The sequence below is a fragment of the Leopardus geoffroyi genome, chromosome B2, assembly GCF_018350155.1.
Source record: "Leopardus geoffroyi isolate Oge1 chromosome B2, O.geoffroyi_Oge1_pat1.0, whole genome shotgun sequence".
Classification (NCBI taxonomy): domain Eukaryota; kingdom Metazoa; phylum Chordata; class Mammalia; order Carnivora; family Felidae; genus Leopardus; species Leopardus geoffroyi.
This window is the reverse complement of record NC_059332.1, coordinates 115,114,808-115,132,742: the sequence shown is the minus strand read 5'-3', so window position 1 is coordinate 115,132,742 and position 17,935 is coordinate 115,114,808. Positions and strand designations below refer to the sequence as shown.

General features: G+C 36.8%; 1 protein-coding gene and 1 pseudogene across 1 annotated transcript; both read right to left on the bottom strand.

Annotated features, from left to right (window-relative positions):
- Positions 1–292: 292 nt before the first annotated feature.
- On the bottom strand, positions 293–757 carry LOC123609810 (annotated as a pseudogene).
- Positions 758–3,016: 2,259 nt separating this feature from the next.
- On the bottom strand, positions 3,017–17,717 carry LOC123609947 (protein LEG1 homolog). Its single transcript, XM_045500934.1, has 6 exons — positions 17,420–17,717; positions 15,429–15,515; positions 13,204–13,388; positions 12,179–12,279; positions 5,850–6,088; positions 3,017–3,144 (listed from the first exon to the last, which is right to left on the bottom strand). Exons 1-6 carry the CDS (start codon positions 17,715–17,717, stop codon positions 3,017–3,019), a joined length of 1,038 nt encoding a protein of 345 aa, XP_045356890.1.
- Positions 17,718–17,935: the final 218 nt, after the last annotated feature.

The following is a 17,935-nucleotide window of genomic DNA, read 5'->3' as shown; positions in this document are numbered from 1 at the left end:
TTTCCTTGAATTTATCTAGTACATCCTCACTTTATAGCCATTTAATTTATAAGCTGGGCCTGCCCAGCCTGACTATAAAGCTTCTCTTCAGAAAGATCCCAGATGCATTCAACAGAGGCCTCTTCCAGTAAAAATCTGCACTTTATAACAGTACACGAAAGAACACCAACCAGCCCTACAATATAAAAATCTTCGATTTCACATTATCACAGAAACAGTGCAATTTACTAACCATTCCTTCCTTACAGAAAACTCAGTAGGTCTAAAAATTTTTGTTCTGTTTCAAAACATTTCAATACTCATTAATTCCAAAGATCCAAACACCGTGTAACTTTGGCATTCTTGGAATCAGCAACTCAGGAGAGACGCTGTGTTTAGGATGAAGTGAGTTGGATCATACATTGACAGAGACTTGCCAGATAATATAGAATTATTGGAAAAACTGTGTGAAACTTCTATGAAGGTTTAAATTGCACTCCACAGTCCAGGTGTTTCCAACGAATCAGGGAACACCTTGCTTTTACCTTTGTCGGGAGTTTCAAAAGGCACTCTTTTTACTGCATCCAAAAAACCCATACATCCTGAGAGTATGTATAATATTTGTTTAGGTGCAAACAACAGAAACAATGAAGAAGGGAATACTGAGGACGACAATGTGAAGCAAGCCAGCTCCCGATGCGTATGTCGGCCACATGCCCTGGCTGTTCATTATACAGGTACTTGCATCCACCTCACTGTGGGCAACTCCAACATTCATGTTTGTCCCCCTGCTCCACTCTGGGCCGCTGGCTGAGAGCAGGACCAGGTCCATAGCAACAGGGTCTCTTCAAGGACAAATGCCAGTGCTCAACCCCAGTCTTGGCAATAATATTTTTGTGAAAGTATTGTAGTGATATTTATATATGGTAATGAAAAAAAGCACCTGACACAATTTCAGGCACATGGTGGGTGTTTAATACATAGGAGTTCCTTTCTACATGTTAACCTCTTAACTTTATATCACACCCATTGTGTACTTTTAGTTTAATGCAATAGATTATCAGATTTGAAGTTTAGTAAGTTTTTAAAATTGAGATATAATTGGCATATAAAATTGTATTAGTTGTGGGTGTACAACATAATTAATTTTTCATTCATTTGCATATGGTGTAAGATAATTGTCCAATTTCATTCTTTTGCAGATGGCTGTCCAGTTCTCTCAGCCACTTGTTTAAGAGAATGTCCTTTCACTATTACATATTCTTGGCTCCTTTGTTGTAAATTAACTGATCATATATGTATGGGTTTATTTCTGGGCTCTCTATTCTGCTCCATTGATCTATATGTCGGTCTTTATACCAATACTCTTCTGTTTTGCTAACTACAGCTTTATAATATAGCTTGAATTCTGTACGGGATATGCCTCCACCTTTATTCTTCTTTTACAAGATTGCTTTGGCTATGCAGATAGGTTTTCTTCCCTTTCTTTCTATCTTCTATTTTCTCAGACCTTGTAACACAAAGATTGGTCCACTTGATGTTGTGCCATAAATATCTTTAAGCTATCTTCATCATTTTGCATTCTTCTTTCTTTTTGCTCTTCTCATTGGATAAAATCCACTGCCTTGTACTCAAGTTCCTGATTCTGTCTTCCAGTTCATCCAGACTGCAGTTGAATCTCTCTATTAATTTTTTAGCTGTGTTATTATATTTTCCAGGTCAATGATGTCAGTTTGGTACTTTCTTATATTTTATATTTCCTTGTTGAAATTTTTATTTTGTTCATGAATTCTTTTCCTGACACCAGAGAGCATCTTTATGACCATTATTTTGAACTCTTTACCAGGAAAATCACTTATCTCCATTTTATTAAAATCTCTTTATGAAGTTTTATGTTGTTATTTTGTTTGGAACATACTCCTCTGTTTCTTCATTTTCCTTGCCTTTCTGTGATGGCTTCTGTGGATTAGATAAAATAGTCACCTCTTCCAGTTTTGCAAAAGTGGCCTCTGTGTAAAAGGTAAATCTTATTCAACTCTGCCCTCACTCTTGGTTGTCTCTCAATCCTTTGTGATTGTCCAAGCAGCTTTCTTTGTTCTTAATGGCCCCTAGTAGTTGAAGGTGTGCCAACACCTGTCAGTGTCCCAAAGAGGCAGAACTCAGTCAGCACCTAGATGCCAGATGATTTTAAACTAGATCCTCAGGTAGCAGCTTTTGTTTGTTACAGTCCTACAGAACCCGTGAATTTAAGCCCTATCGGCCATCAGAGCCACACATCTAGGGGTACCCTCTGGAGGACAACTGAAGAAAACATGACACCATAGGGGTGCACAATTTCTTTCCAGGAGATATCTCCACCTTGAAATGAAACAGAGAGAGAGTGACAACAGTGCACCTACCATGCCCTCGGTTTCTAGAGAGTATTGTAGTATTAAATTAGAAGACTGCCCCTCAGTTCATAGCTATTAAAATGAATAAATAGGCCTCTTTCATGAAAAGATTGGATATGTTTCAGTTTGCTTCATCTGCTCTGCACCCTTGGGAATTTGCCACAGTGAGTCTGCACAAGCCCTTTAAGAACTGTCTCTTACTTGGCTATAGCCTCCTGGGTCTTGTGGATACAAGCCCTGTTGGCTTTCAAAGCTAGATGCTTTGGGCACCCATCTCTCTCATATGGAAGTCTTAGACATTGATGTGCTAGATGTGGGATTCCAAAGCCAGCACTCCTTAAGGAGAAGCTGGGAGTTGTGAGATCCCTCCCGATTGTGTGTCACCTCACCAAGGCTGGGGTTCATGGCAAAATTGTGTCTCAGCCTCTCTTTCTTGCTTCATTGTGGATTTTTCCCTCATTTTTTCAAAGGGTAAGAGTCACTTAGCTAGCTTCTGGATTTCTGTCAGGTGAATTATTCTGTATGTAGTTGTAGATTGGGTGTATCCATGAAAGGAGGTAAGTTCAGGAGCCTCCTATGTCATCATCTGCACTGAAGCTTCAGAGATGCCCAAGCTCATTTCTTCCCCCCTCTTTGTACATCATACTTCAGCCACCAATTGTCTTCATTTGAAGAAAGGAGGAGGTAGTGACCATTGCAGCAGAAAAGTGGGGAGAAACAACCTTCTTGGTCAGGTTGGAGGCAGCAAAAGGGGTGGCTGGCCTCAGCCTTGAATCTTAAAATTTAATAAGTTTTTAACATTTTAAATTATATTAACATGAATCATCAGTATTTGACAGTTTTGAATCTTCATTCAGTCTTCATTCCTTATTTTAAACATCACCCATGGGGGAAAAGTAATAAAATCTAGGCAAGCTTTTTTTTCTTACTAATTTACACCTAATAATATTTTCAACTTTAATATGAGCTTTACTCTTAGAATATGTATAGTCAAGGATTAAAACTTATGCCACTATAGACAAAGAGATGGTTCAGAATTTTACATAATTAAAAATGAAAAACTCCATGCCAATTCTTACCATGAGCAAAAGTGTTAAATAGCTAAATTGAAGTCTTAAAAGGTTAATTTTATTTTGTAGATTAAATTTAATGGGGCGACCTGGGTGGTTTAGTCAGTTAAGCATCTGGCTCTTAATTTCAGCTCAGGTCATGATCTCATCGTTCAGTTTGTGAGATCAAGTCCCATGTCTGACTCTGCTGCGACAGTGCAGAGCCTGCTTGGGGTTCTCTGTCTCCCTCCCTGTCTCTGTCACTCCCCAGCTCATGTGCATGCGCAGGCATGCCTATGCACGCACTCTGTCTTTCTCAAAATAAATAAATAAACTTAAAAAATATTAATGAATTTTGCTAAGGTTTCTTGTAGCAAACACTTCTGGAGACTAAAAAGTAGCTAAATGACACTTTGAAACTTTACTGCAAATGTATACATATATTTCTATTGAAGATGAATTTAAAATGCTTATTGTTGAATTTGTTTTTCACTAATGCTTTGTTTTCAGTACATCTGCTTTCCCCATCCTCTGCTTATTTGAAAACTCCAAGACCTTTGATACTGTGATTGAATTCTGAGGATCACTGGGAGCATGGAGAGCAAGAAGGACTAGATGATAGTGAATGCCTTGTTATACAACATCTATGCAATTATACTATGAATGCTCACCAATTTTTCACCAGTAGTTTTTAACATTTCTTTCTTGTGAAAGCAATTCAAAACTGCCTGATCTATCCAAAGCCAAATTTCAGTAAAACCGAATCTTGGAATAAAATCTTGTAGTGTGGTACTTTCAAGCTTTAAATTAAATAACTACCAACTCCCCACTCAGTTCTTTGCCTTGTACATCTTAAGAGGAGAGATCCAGTTTATACAACCCAGGTCTACAATGCAATTTTACCATCTGATACTTTGGCAGAGATGGGCAGGTGACTACCAAAATTCATGCTTCTCCTTTCATGGTGCTTTGTTCCTGGACAACAGTTTAATTCCCTAGCCCACTTCCTTCTCCAAACACTATAGCATCTTGCTACTGGTGGGGTGTAAATAACATAGAAGGCAGGGATTGGAACAACCACAGATGGAAGGAGTATTAGTCCTCTACTGATTGTGTAAAGGGAAGCTACCATTGCTGAGAATATTGCAGGAAACATTACTGCAGCAAGAAGAAACTGCAATTGCATGAAGGCCTTCCTTAAATGTTTGGGTTTATTTTTTACTCTAACTAATGCAAGTAAGTTTTCAAAAACATGTATTTCATGTATTTATGTTTACTCTGCTTTTATATCTTTCAGATTCTTTGAAGGGATTTAAAGCTAGTAATATTTTAATTATGTTTTAAGCTTGGTTCACTGCATAAGAGCATATCTGGAAAATTGAGATGATGTGGTTATTCAAATGTGTAATTATGGATTCTTTCTATTTTTTGCTTTGATAGGAGACCCTATAGCTGAGGAGCTGCAGCAGAATACCTCATCCGTGACTGGTAAGGCCAGATGAAGAGAGCTCACATAAGTCAATTTGCTAGTTTTTCCCATTAAATCATTGAAGATTTTCTTTTGAGATTTGTTTATTTTTCTAAATTTAAGAGCAACAGAGGCACCTGGGTGGCTCAGTGGGTTGGGAGTCCGACTTCAGCTCAGGTCATGATCTCATGGTTGGTGGGTTGCAGCCCTGCATTGGGCTCTGTGCTGACAGCTCAGAGCCTGGAGCCTGCTTCGCATTCTGTGTCTCCCTCTCTCCTTGTCCCTCCCCCGTTCTCGTTCTCTCTCTCTCTCTCAAAAGTAAATAAATAAACTTTTTAAAATATTTCAAAAGAAAGAAAGAAAGAAAGAAAGAAAAGACCAGGGGCTCCTGGGTGACTAAATTGGTTAAGCATCCAACTTGGCTCAGTTGGTTAAGTGTCCGACTTAGGACATGACTCAAGTCATGATCTCATGGCTTGTGAGTTCAAGCCCCGTGACAGGCTCTGTGCTGACAGCTCAGAGCCTAGAGTCTGCTTCATATTCGGTGTCTCCCTCTCTTTGTGCCCCTCCCCTGTTTGTGCTGTGTCTCTCTGTCTCTCTCTCTCTCTCTCTCAAAAATAAATGAACATTAAAAAAATTAAAAATAAAAATAAAAAAGACCAACATATAAGGGTTTTAAAAAGGGAATACTATCACAACAGCAGCAAAGGAATGTATCTCGGTTTGTAGATGAAAAGTGGACTTGAAGTAGCCTGGTGGCCTTATGAGTCAATAAAGATGCATAAGAAAAGACAGTCCTTGATTGGAAGGACCAAAAAGTGTGGAATGGACACCCATAGGTAGTCATGACTTTCTTTAAGAGTATGTGTTATAACGACCTTTATATCTGATAAAATCATTATATCTTCCTTTATTCAATGAAAATATTAGTTTTCTTCAAGCTTTTGTTTTTAAGGGCCTTACCTGAAGAGTTATCCAATCTGGGAAGAAAACTTAGAACAAGCAGGACAGTGTTTTGAAAGTCAGTAAAGTCGCTGATGAAAGGGGCTCTATCCCCGTTAACAAGCATCCGTGGTGGCAGGCCTTTCTGGAATTCATGTGTAGTAATCAAAGTTGTAGGAAAGAGGGATGCAGCCAAGTATTCCACAGCCACACACCAATTTCTTCCAAAGTCTGCTTCTGGTTTAGAATAATACTCCAGCCTAAGAGACAAGTGGAAACATGTACAATTATAATTAGTCCACTCAGAATTTCAGCCTCATTGGTTTTTTTTTTCTGGTTTTAAGTTTTTATTTAAATTCTGATTAGTTAACATATAGTGTAATATTGGTTTCAGGAGTAGAATTTAGTGATTCATCACTCACATATAACACCCAGTGCTCATCACAAGTGCCGTCCTTAATACCCATCATCCATTTAGCCCACCTCCCACCCGTCTCTTCTCCAGCAACCCTCAGTTTGTTCTCCATAGTTAGGAGTCTCTTATGGTTTGCTTCCCTCTCTTTTTTTCCCTTTCCCCTATGTTCACCTGTTTTGTTTCTTAAACTCCACATATGAGTGAAATCATATGGTATTTGTCTTTCTTTGACTGGCTTATTTTGTTTAGCATAATATGTTGTAGCTCCATCCGTGTCTTTGTAAGTGGCAAGATTTCATTCTTTTTTATGACTAATATTCTGTTGTATGTATGTGGGTGTGTGTGTGTATGTGTGCATGCCACATCTTCTTTATCCATTAATCAGTCAGTGCAAATTTGGGCTCTTCCCATAATTTGACTAAAGATCATCTTCTGCCAATAAACTGATAATGTAGTTCTTAGTTTTAGAATGTGATGGCTTGGGGCACCTGGGTGGCTCAGTTAGTTAAGCATCCGACCTCAGTTCAGGTCATGATCTCATGGCTTGTGAGTTCGAGCCCCACGTCAGACTCTGTACTGACAGCTCAAAGCCTGGAGCCTGCTTCAGAGTCTGTCTCTGTCTCTCTCGGCCCTCCCCTGCTCATTTTCTCTCTCTCTCTCTCTCATATAAACAAAAAATTTAGAATGTGATGTTTTGAGCTCCTATCTTTGAAGATATGAATATAGGTAATTAAAATAGGTAATTAAAATTTTGAACTTGCAAAGGACCATTTCATCAATTGTTTATATTTTATTTTGAATTTTTATCTCTTTTAACCAAACACTTTACACTTATAATTGAATATCATATAGTGATCAGATAGATGTTAGATCATGACTAAGTAATACTCTTTAGAAATGGCAGATAAAAATAAAAAGTTTGCTAGACTGAGATTCTTTTGCAACACTATTGATTTCCTGAAATGAGGAGGCCCCTGAAACATTGAGCATCCTAGAAAAGGTGATGTCTGATTTTCTAAATACATGGATTTTTCTCCTACTGGAGAAAGTATGCTAGGAAGCCAAACTCTCTCACCTAATTGGGGAACACATTATTACAGGAGAAAAGTTAAGAGGGTAGTAAATAGTTTTAACTCAAGGCTCCTGTCCTCAATAGTTGTCTAAGTATAGTGAACAACTTGAACTTTGTTCTTTTAACAAATCATTCCCCCTGTCTATTCCTTGCTTTGTTGTCTACACCTGTCTACACCTACATTCTCTTTCAAATCACATTAGATTTCACCTCCTTCACAAAGTTTCCTCCTCCTGTGTAGTCCCAAAGCACCATTTCATTCATTTATTTGAAAGTTATTTTCCCATTAAACTATTCTCTAATTTCTCTGTTTCCACAGCACATATGCAAGGACCATTAAATAGATAATGCTTGCATTATGTTTGTCAATGTTCAGTAAACCATAATGTAACCCAGAGGAGAAAACTTCCTGTATGTGGCTCCCATGCTCATGGTCTCCTCTCTGTCTCCAACACCCAAAAGTAGAAGAGTGGGTTCAGTGCATCCTTGGTGAAAGAAGATCTTGGTTTGGATTTGCAGGTGACTACTTTTACTCACATGACACCTGACTGTGAAATAAGGATAAAAATAAGTGTAAATCCATAAGGATTTTGAGCAGTGGCCACAAGGCCCTAGGAACAGTGGATTAAATAAACTGCACAAGAGTCAGAAACACTAGGAAGGAGGCGAGGGTACCAATTCAAGACACAGAGGCATATAAGCAGAAGTGAAATTAAGTGGAAGCCTTTCAAATGATATAATTGAATGTGTTATTGGACAATTTATCTAAGAAGTCGGTTAAGATGTAGTGAAGTAAAAAAAATTAAAATACACCTTAAAAGGCCCATTTTCATTTAAAATACAGATATGCATGCACCAGCCAATCTTAGGATTCAAGACCACAGAGTTTTGAGTATATGTAGACAATACAGAGGTCAGTATTGTTTCATGTATATAAAAACCCTAATATATTCTTTTGCCTAAAAAAGTAACACATGAGATTTGAAGGAAGTGTCCCAGTGTATAATAGATTGTGAACATGGCCCCAATTTTTCAAAACTCTTCATCTCTGTTTTTTGGTATATTTTTCCAGTGCCCCTTCTCTGCTACATTGGGAGGAGGTGGGAAGGAAAGAAGCATCACTCTCTGACTCCAGCTCAGTCAAAGGATTTGGTTTGGCCAATAAGATATTAATCAACTTGACAGTATAAGTTTTGCAATACGTTTTCGCAAGTTGGTTTCTCTCTTTTGCCATTCTGCCATCACTATGGGAAACACTCAAGTTTGCCTGCTGGAGAACGAGAGACACGTGGAGCGGAGCAGAGCTTCTCCATTCATCCCTGTGATGCTGATCAAAATCTAATAATATGATGTGAGCCCAGAAAAAATCAGCAGACCTGCCGCTGAATCTCAAACATGTGAAGAATAAACACTGCTATATGACATTGAGGTTTAATAGTTATCAACTGTGCTACATTCTTGTGGAAAAAAACTAAACGAAATACAGGACAACACACCTAGTAAATTGTAGACTTTCAACAGCAAAAGTGAAGCTAAAATTTAATGGAGATATGATTTCAAAAATCTTAAGTATTACCAGCCTAGATCTCTGTAATTGCCCAAAGCCTCAGTCAAAACTCATGATAGAATAAGAGTATTTTAAGAATGCAAATCATTTCTCATACAACAACAGTTCTGAATTGACTGGTGTATAAGTCCTAACAAACAAAGTAATCCAGGAAATAGATGTGGGAAACTGGAAATGGGTGATTCAACACACACACACACACACACACACACACACAAGAGATAAAAGGAATCCAGTACAGTTATTAGAGACCTAAGAATCATATCTGACCACCTAGGCAGAGTAGAGCAAGTCAACAGTTCTGAAGGAAACCTCTTCAAGAAGAAGAAATTGATATAATCCTGGATGCTTTTGAACATCTTGAGAAGAAACTTCCTTGGTTTGGCAATTTGAAGTAATTAGTGTTGGGTACAATAGAAAAAGGATCAACTCTAAAGGGAATAAGATAACAAGAAAAAAGAAATACTATCAGTTAAGTACATGTGATGTGAATAGTAATTAATTGTCAAAATAATGTAACCATCGAACACAGACCTAACCCAAATCACTAAACAATTATACAGAGAAAGTGAGAAGTAGGAAGAATTTTTGTGGAGTGAGGGTAAGGGGAATGAGGTGGTAATTTTCTATGGTCATGAATAAAAGGATAATACCTAAATCTTCAAATCAGGAAATGTTTTAGAACTTTTCATTTTTAGAAATATAGTACCAAATACCAAAGTAACCAGTGGTTATGGTGATATTCTCCCTAGATACAGCTGTTTCATTTCTGTATGTATTTTTGGTGGGCAAGATGACAAAACTTCATAAAACCAATTGACTCCTTAAATCATTGACATATAAGAAGTGTATAATATACAAACCAAAAATCATCCAAAACAAAAAATAAGAGAGAACAGCTGAATTCAATATATAAAATAAAGAAGGAAGGAAGGAAGGAAGGGAGGGAGGAAGAAGGAAGGAAGGAAGGAAGGAAGGAAGGAAGGAAGGAAGGAAGGGAGGGAGGGAGAGAGGATGTCTGACAAATTCCGGAAGTAGCCTTAGCAGCAGCTGCAGGAAAACTCTAAGGACTATCCACTGCTCTAACTCCTAGGATAGGGAGGTGCTGATCATACACACCTTCCTGCTAACCTACCTAAGAGGAATGGAGAAAAGGCATGAATGATATTTTGTTCACTTAGGTGTTCCCCTGTATGACTCATGTCTCCCAAGGATTTAAAGATCCTTCATAAAAGAAGTAAATATTATATTTTATTTCTGCTTCATTATACATTGAAAAGGTGGAAGCATATTTTTTTCTTGTTTAATAGCTTTTAATATCTTTTCAGAAGGGAAGAAGCACTTTGGTAGTTATTGACCTCGTAAAACTAGGCCACATACATTGCAGGCAGTATAGTTTACACGTAAGAGGATGAGCTATGGAGTCACAAGAAATTTAAATACTAGCTCTGCCATTCACTAGCTGTAAGATTTTAAGCAAGTTACTAAACAGCTCAACCACATACTCATGATCCAGAAAAAGGAGCTATTTTGAAGTGAGATATTACATTAAGATACTTAGTAAAATTTCTTTTACTTATTGTACTTGAGAAATAGTAACTATTAAAAAAATTCATTTAAGAGAGTCATTTGTTGACATCTAAATAGAAGGTCAAGTAAGAAGGAGAGAATTTTAGAGAATAAAAAGAGTTAATGAAAACAATTTTCTTAGTATAATTAATGAGGAAAGTGCTTCTAATACTATCCAAAAAAAATTCAGGTAATATGCTTGTGATCAAAATACTCATATAAATATTTAAAGTTATTCAAATTATTCACCAAAAAATTCATATGCTCTATGATCTTGAAGCAGCTTTTAAATAAAGTTGGCCTGTTAAAAATATGATATTCTTTCAAATGTAGTTCCATTACGTAAACAGCAATAAATACAATAAGTTAAAATGTCTGAGACCACAAGAGACAGGAAATATACCTATAAGAAAAAAATTCCTATGATCTTGAATTTTAACTAAAGTCCTTTTATGTTTCAATAGGCACAAAGTTGCATTCTATAGTGATTTATCCTTGTATATGAACTGAAACATCTATAAATTTAAAAAGTAATCTAGAAAGATGACTTTTGCTATCAGTCACATCTTGAGGTTGGCAATCCCAGCCTGAAATCCTTGTCTGATCATCTCATTCCTATTTCCTGTCATAAGAATAGAAAAGCAGTTGAGTTACAACTTTTGTGGTGGCTGCAGCCTGAAATCCTATCACTGATAATGCCAAGGGAGAAAATTCCATTGCCCAATTTAATACCCAGTTTTTGAAGCCATACCAATAGATAAAGGAGGAAATCTGCTACTTAGGTGATTCATTTACCTTTACTGCATGATGGAATCAGTGGGAGAGACAACCATGAAATAAGAGGTCCTCACACATTCCTTCCTGGATTAACCAGTCTACTTACACAATACCAAGGACCCTGATTTTTTCTTTTTGTTCCTGTTTTTTACCATATCCAGATTTCTCCCCGCTATCTCACTCAAAGTGGTTGATTTCACCCCCAGATAGTGTCCACTTTGGGGTGTTTCTGTGAAAGTGTTTTTGAAACTTCCATTTTGAAATCAGTTGACAGAGTAAAACATATTTCCCTTCATAATGTGAATAGGCCTCATCCAATCAGCTGAAGGCATGAATAGAACAAAACATTGACCTTCCCTAGAGTAAAAGAGAATTCTTCTGGCTATGGCCTTTCAAGGGGAACATAGGCTCCTTCTGGTTCTATAGCCGCTGTCAACCTTTGAACTTGAACTGGGAATCATTCACAAGTAAACACAAATCATTCTTACACTTTCACATCTAGGTGTATAATAACCTCTAGATGTATATGTGCAGTGGCTTAATAATCTTTTAAGCTATCTTGTGCGCTAACCCTGATGGTAGTTTATCTTGTTCCCTAATTATGTACCTACCATATTTTGTGTCTGTGGTCAAAATAATGAAGATAATTTCTTTTCTTTTTTTATGTAGAGAAATTGGTTGTATGTTTTATTTTGTTTAATTGGCTAGTTGTTTCATTAGTTACCGGTTGATTAGTGCGAGATTTTTTTTCTCAAAATTTTGCCCTTTTCTTCATAAAACATTTTTTAGTCTAATCACTCTAAAATATTTAGGCCTCATCATTAAAGTACCCAATGGCTAAAATTGTTTAATAAGAAGATTGACAACCACTTTAGAAGAGTAAAAAGGCATAAATAAGGCAAAAAATCATTCGCCATATTAAATAGAAATGATTTGGGATCCATTCTTACCTATCTTCAAATATTTTGCCAGCATTTTCCAGGGTTGAGGCATGTGCAGCCCACAAGTACTTCAATAGGTCTTCGAAGCTACTGGAAGGATACTGTAAATGCTGTAGCAGAGGAGAAACTTTTTCGTATTTAAGAAAGTATAACAATTCTTCTCCCTACAATTTCATCTTACTCCCATATATAATTTAGAAATATTCTACATGAGGAATTTTGTTTCTAAGAATTTTGGAAGGTTTCAGTGACTAATACTCCATAGAGTATAATAAATATCTATTACAAATAGTAATATTGAATGCATCTATAAGAAATGAACTACAACAATTTTCCTGAGAGTCAGTATTTTATACTGGTCAAGAGGATTTTGTTTTTGGATTGTTATTTGTTCTTCTGCTATCACAGTAGAAATTACCACCAAATTTTAAGATTAAGAAAAAGGGGAAATTTTTATTAGAATATTTAATTCAATCATATCTAAACAGGTGAACTAATAATCTATAGAACTAGTAAATTTATCTTTTCATTGTGGATCTAAGCCTACATCTATGTTTAATCGGTTTGTATTTTGCTCATTGAAAATTTGGTTTTGATTGCCACATAATTACTTAGTTCTACCAATATATGATCATTTGTTAATTCCATTGAAATAAGTTAATTGACTGCTCTGAAAACCAACTCCATAATTGTTTTTCTCCCAAGGGTTAACCCTTGATTGACATGAAGTTTCAGTTAACCAGAATCATCTTTTCATTCAGTAAGATATCTTTTGTGCTCTCATATTTATGTATAATTTATTTGAAACGTGTGGATAGACTTTGTGTTAATACTGTATTGGTTTGGAGGGTATTAATGACCTGTAGTGCCCTGTTGCAATATTATAATACAATTTGCATAATAATTTACATTTTTATACCTAAGAAAATATTATATAATGCACACAAATAAACCTAGACAAAAAGCATTATACAAAAAAGGACATTCTCTTACCACCTCCTAAGAAAAGAAATTATAAAATTTAAAACAGCAACCTGGTAAAAGGCATTCCACTTGCTCATTATTTCAGGAAAGGATGACTGACAACTAGAAACATTAAGACAGAAATTTGTCTGATCCTTGGGTGGTGGCAAAAGCATGACTTCGTCTGATGATATCCCCATTATGCCAGAATCAACCGCAGCAAGGAAGGGTAATGCACATAGAAAGTAATTCATATCTGTAGGAGCAAAATACTTATTATTACCACAAGCACTAACAAAAGGTGATAGACAATATTTTTTTTTTTATTTTTAAAAAAAATTTTTTTTTCAACGTTTATTTATTTTTGGGACAGAGAGAGACAGAGCATGAACGGGGGAGGGGCAGAGAGAGAGGGAGGCACAGAATCGGAAACAGGCTCCAGGCTCTGAGCCATCAGCCCAGAGCCCGACGCGGGGCTCGAACTCACAGACCGCGAGATGCGGGGCTCGAACTCACGGACCGCGAGATCGTGACCTGGCTGAAGTCGGACGCTTAACCGACTGCGCCACCCAGGCGCCCCGATAGACAATATTTTTAAGTAATCTGTAAACGAATAAGCAAAACTTCACAGATCCAGAAAGCTAAAAGTTAATCACTAGCAAAAAGAAAAAAAATTGACGGGGCGCCTGGGTGGCTCAGTCGTTTAAGCGGCCGACTTCGGCTCAGGTCATGATCTCGCGGTCCGTGAGTTCGAGCCCCCATGTTGGGCTCTGTGCTGACCGCTCAGAGCCTGGAGCCTGTTTCAGATTCTGTGTCTCCCTCTCTCTCTGACCCTCCCCTGTTCATGCTCTGTCTCTCTCTCTCTGTCTCAAAAATAAATAAACGTTAAAAAAAAAATTAAAAAAAAAAAAAAAAAAGAAAAAAAATTGAAAATCCCCCTAAGGATCACCTACATAATTAAACATGTTTTTGTTAATAACCCTACAATCGAAAATAAACAGAGACTCATGCAGTTGCCTTTAATATTTTAAATACAATTAATCTTAATATTTAATATTAATTTAATACTATTCAATATTCTCTTTTTTTGAAACATTAAGTAAAAAAGGAAGAAAGTTATCTACTTGTGCACAGAATGATACACCTCTAACTGAGGTTTTATCATAAAATGTAATTTTTTTCTAAAACATTTTAATGTGAGTATAGTGTTGACATTTTGTGCTTTGTATTTAGCCAAGTTTAATGTGCAACCATGGTATCACAAAGTCTTTGTTTTTAGGTCTTAAAGCAAACATCTTGGATAAGTGTTGACAATGAATCTTTGGATAATTAAATTGACAAATGAATGGAAGTTTTTTTTTTATTTCTTTCTAAATATAACCTACTCCAGCAGATTTAGACATTATAATTTGGATGGTTATAAAGCTTACACTGATTCTCACTGGTGATGCAGAACATTTTTTATCATAGACACTCATTAATGAATGTAGTTCTCTGCCCCAGTGGAGCAGCTGATACTCCAAACTACTAAATCAATCTAAGAATAAAGAAGCCTGAATTCTAATGCTGGGGCCACGACTACTTGCTTGTCTTTGCAAAGAACAAGTCGGTGCTGTATTAGAAAAATATGTAAAGGTGTATGTGATGTGTGTCACTCTAAGAAAGTGAAACTTAATATATTCTTGTTTCTAGTTATTGGGAAATACATCTAAGAAATTGTGTATAAATTAATTGTATTACTAAAGCATAAAATAGAATGAAAGAATTAGAAAATACCTTCTAATTATTTTACTATTAAATATCTGGTTGGAATTATATTCATAATAAATAAATAATTATCTGGTTGAAGCCTTAGATTTCTCATTTGATAAATTGATTTGTGGTAGATCACTCTGACATGTTTATGGTTTAAAAGTTAAACACATTCGGTTTGAGCAAAATGAGAAAAAGCCTTATTTCCTTCTTCCCTCATTTCTCATCCTTCCTCATTCTGGAGACTCCCTCTCACTCATGGGATCTCCCACCTCACTTGTCAGTGCTGGACTTTCAGGAGCTGTGGTCCTTTGCAGATCCTTGTTTTAGTCCTTCTATTAAAGGTGAACATGTCTTAAGGAATCATTATTGACATTATGGCTGTTAAATTCTAGAATGTGGCCTAAGGGCCACAAGGTACATGATGAAATAGATTCCTTCTTACAAAAGAATAGTATTGTTTGGTCTCTGTCCCTAAGATTTTAGGTTGAATACTTTCCTTGGGGGAAGGTTATTACCTGTTTTGCCACTTAAATGAACCTACCAGCCCACCAACTGTCCACAGAGACACACAAAAGATCTCCAGATTCATAGCCACAGTCTTTCCTTCGTCTGGGATCAGCTAATCTTCCTAGAAAAGAGAGGGTGCAGGGATTATTTATATGCTAGTGTTAATTCTTGAATATCAATAAATATTTTGCTTTCATTTTGTCTCTTTCTTTTTCATTGATCTTCAACGACTCTCTCCTGCTCACTCCCGCATTCCTTTCCTTTTTCTGTCCCTTTCTTACACACACACACACACACACACACACACCCTACACTCAATCACATGTTCCTACACCATGCTGTTTCCAGGTCTGTCCTTTGGCTTAATATTAGAATAGAATGGACCTAAACATTGGTATTTTTTTAACTGGGCATTTATTTTCAGTATGCAACCAAGCCTGAGAAACACTTCATTAGTTCATTCTTTTATTTCCTAGTAGATTTCATTTCTATTTCAGCAGTAAAATTTCATCCAGATTTCAAGTCTGTTTAAATTTATTTTTTCCTGATTACTCCCGCTGACTCCACTATGCCCCTTGTTTTGCACTTTTAACTTTTATCCAAAAGCTGTTGTTCATTATGGAAAGAGCCTAAGTGTCCATCAACTGACAAATGGATAAAGAAAATGTGGTTTATATATATAATGGAATACTGTTTGGCAATGAGAAAGAATGAAATCTGGCCATTTGTAGCAATGTGGATGGAACCGAAGGGTATTATGCTAAGTGAAATAAGTCGGGCAGAGAAAGACAGATACCATATGTTTTCACTCATATGTGGATCCTGAGAAACTTAACAGAAGACCATGGGGGAGGGGAAGGAGGGGAAAAAAAGTTACAGAGAGGGAAAGAGGCAAACCAAAAGAGACTCTTAAATATTGAGAACAAAAGCTGTTGTTCATTGTTTTCCATTTAATTTCTACTATCTTCTCCTGTTTCAATTGTGTTGTGAATTGTCTTAAAGTACTTATTCACACCCCACCTCCCCACCGTTGTAGCAAACACTGGATACTTACAAGCTCATCAATGGATGAGTTTAGTCAGGCTTGGTCCTGAGGTGCAAATGCAATGAAAGAATAAAAAGGGCATTAAACTACCAGCCCGTTTAGACTTCTCTCCCCTGAGGCTGGCCTGCCTCCCATAGTAGACGTTATGTTAGTGATGTCTCCTGGGCCAGGGTTGCTTTGACCCCAAGGAAAGCTAGATGAACAGGAGTAGCTTTGGGTCTCAGGACATTTCCTGACAAAGATGGATGATTTACCAACCTCAGTGGCTCCTGAATATGACCACTGCTAAGACCTAAGGTAAACTGTTATCTCCCTGTATTTTTTCCCATTGGAATAAAACAAATTTCTTTATTGGTGCTGTTAACTGTATGGAGCAGGCAGGAGACACCACTCTCTTTTATGAGCTTCTTCTTTCAGCCACAACAAAAATGTCTTTTTAATTTGTGAATCCTTGGCCCACAACATATCTCCTAATTAAACACGAGAATGTATCTTCAGGAGGAATCAATAATTTGCAGAGAAATATCCTCATGAATGAGACGTCACACCCTGTCTATACATCCTTTCTTCATGTAGAGGTAATCACAATTGGAACTTTAAAAAATGCAAGTTAATTTGACCTCGCCTTCTGTTTTTAATGTATAGCCTTTTGGCTGCTTTGTTCATCTACGTGCTTAGGATGGTATCCGGCACCTCGCGGAATTTCAATAAATACTTGTAGAATATTCAATAGATTTGATATGAAGTCTTTTTTTTTTAATCTGCAACTATACCTTATTCTTCACTGTGGTTTCTAGTCAAAACAGAAAACACATAAAAGAAGGATTTATGGAGAAGAAGTAGAGAAATATGATTATGAGGGGGATAGAGGAAAGAGAAAAGAATCACTTTTCAAAAGCATGGTATGGTATATACGGAGTCCTATTTCCCACATGGTTATATTGGTAGATCATTAGGATGAAAACAAGAGTCATTCTTACCTGTTCTAAATTGCCAGCCATTCTGGAGAGGTAATCCCCATAAAATATTTTGTTCATTGTCTGGTACAAAGTTTTCAAAATAACTGGCTGTCTTGTTCACTAGGATTTTATACATCCCCATTCTCTCAGAGTATACCCAGGGATCGATAATGTACTTTCCATTCTCTACCCTGTAGTCACTGAACTGACCAGGACTCTTCAACCACAGGGGGGGATACAGATCTGAGAAGTCAGATCCTGCTAAAGAAACACAAAAGAAATAAACTAGTACCCCGGCCCAAGGAGGAAGGAAAGCCATTGCTCCAAAGCTGCAGATTGAGTTGTGGCAAGACTTTTATAGGGAAATGGAGGAATGATTTTTTTTTTTTTTTTTTTAGTGCAGGACAGTCTTCCTGGAATAAAAGCTATGTTATTCTCTCTCATTTATGGCAAGGTATGCTGTGTGACTAAGTTCTGTCCAATTGATAGGAAGCCAAAATGTGATGTTGCAACTTTCAGGAAACCTACTTAAATGAC

Coding starts and splice junctions, on each gene's coding strand:
- LOC123609947 (XM_045500934.1), bottom strand. CDS start 17,717: ATGGCTTTCCTTCCTCCTTGGGCCGGGGTACTAGTTTATTTCTTTTGT. Junction 15,516..17,419: donor TGGCTGGCAATTTAGAACAG/GTAAGAATGACT, acceptor TCTCTTTTCTAG/GAAGATTAGCTGATCCCAGA. Junction 13,389..15,428: donor TGTGGACAGTTGGTGGGCTG/GTAGGTTCATTT, acceptor TTGCTCCTACAG/ATATGAATTACTTTCTATGT.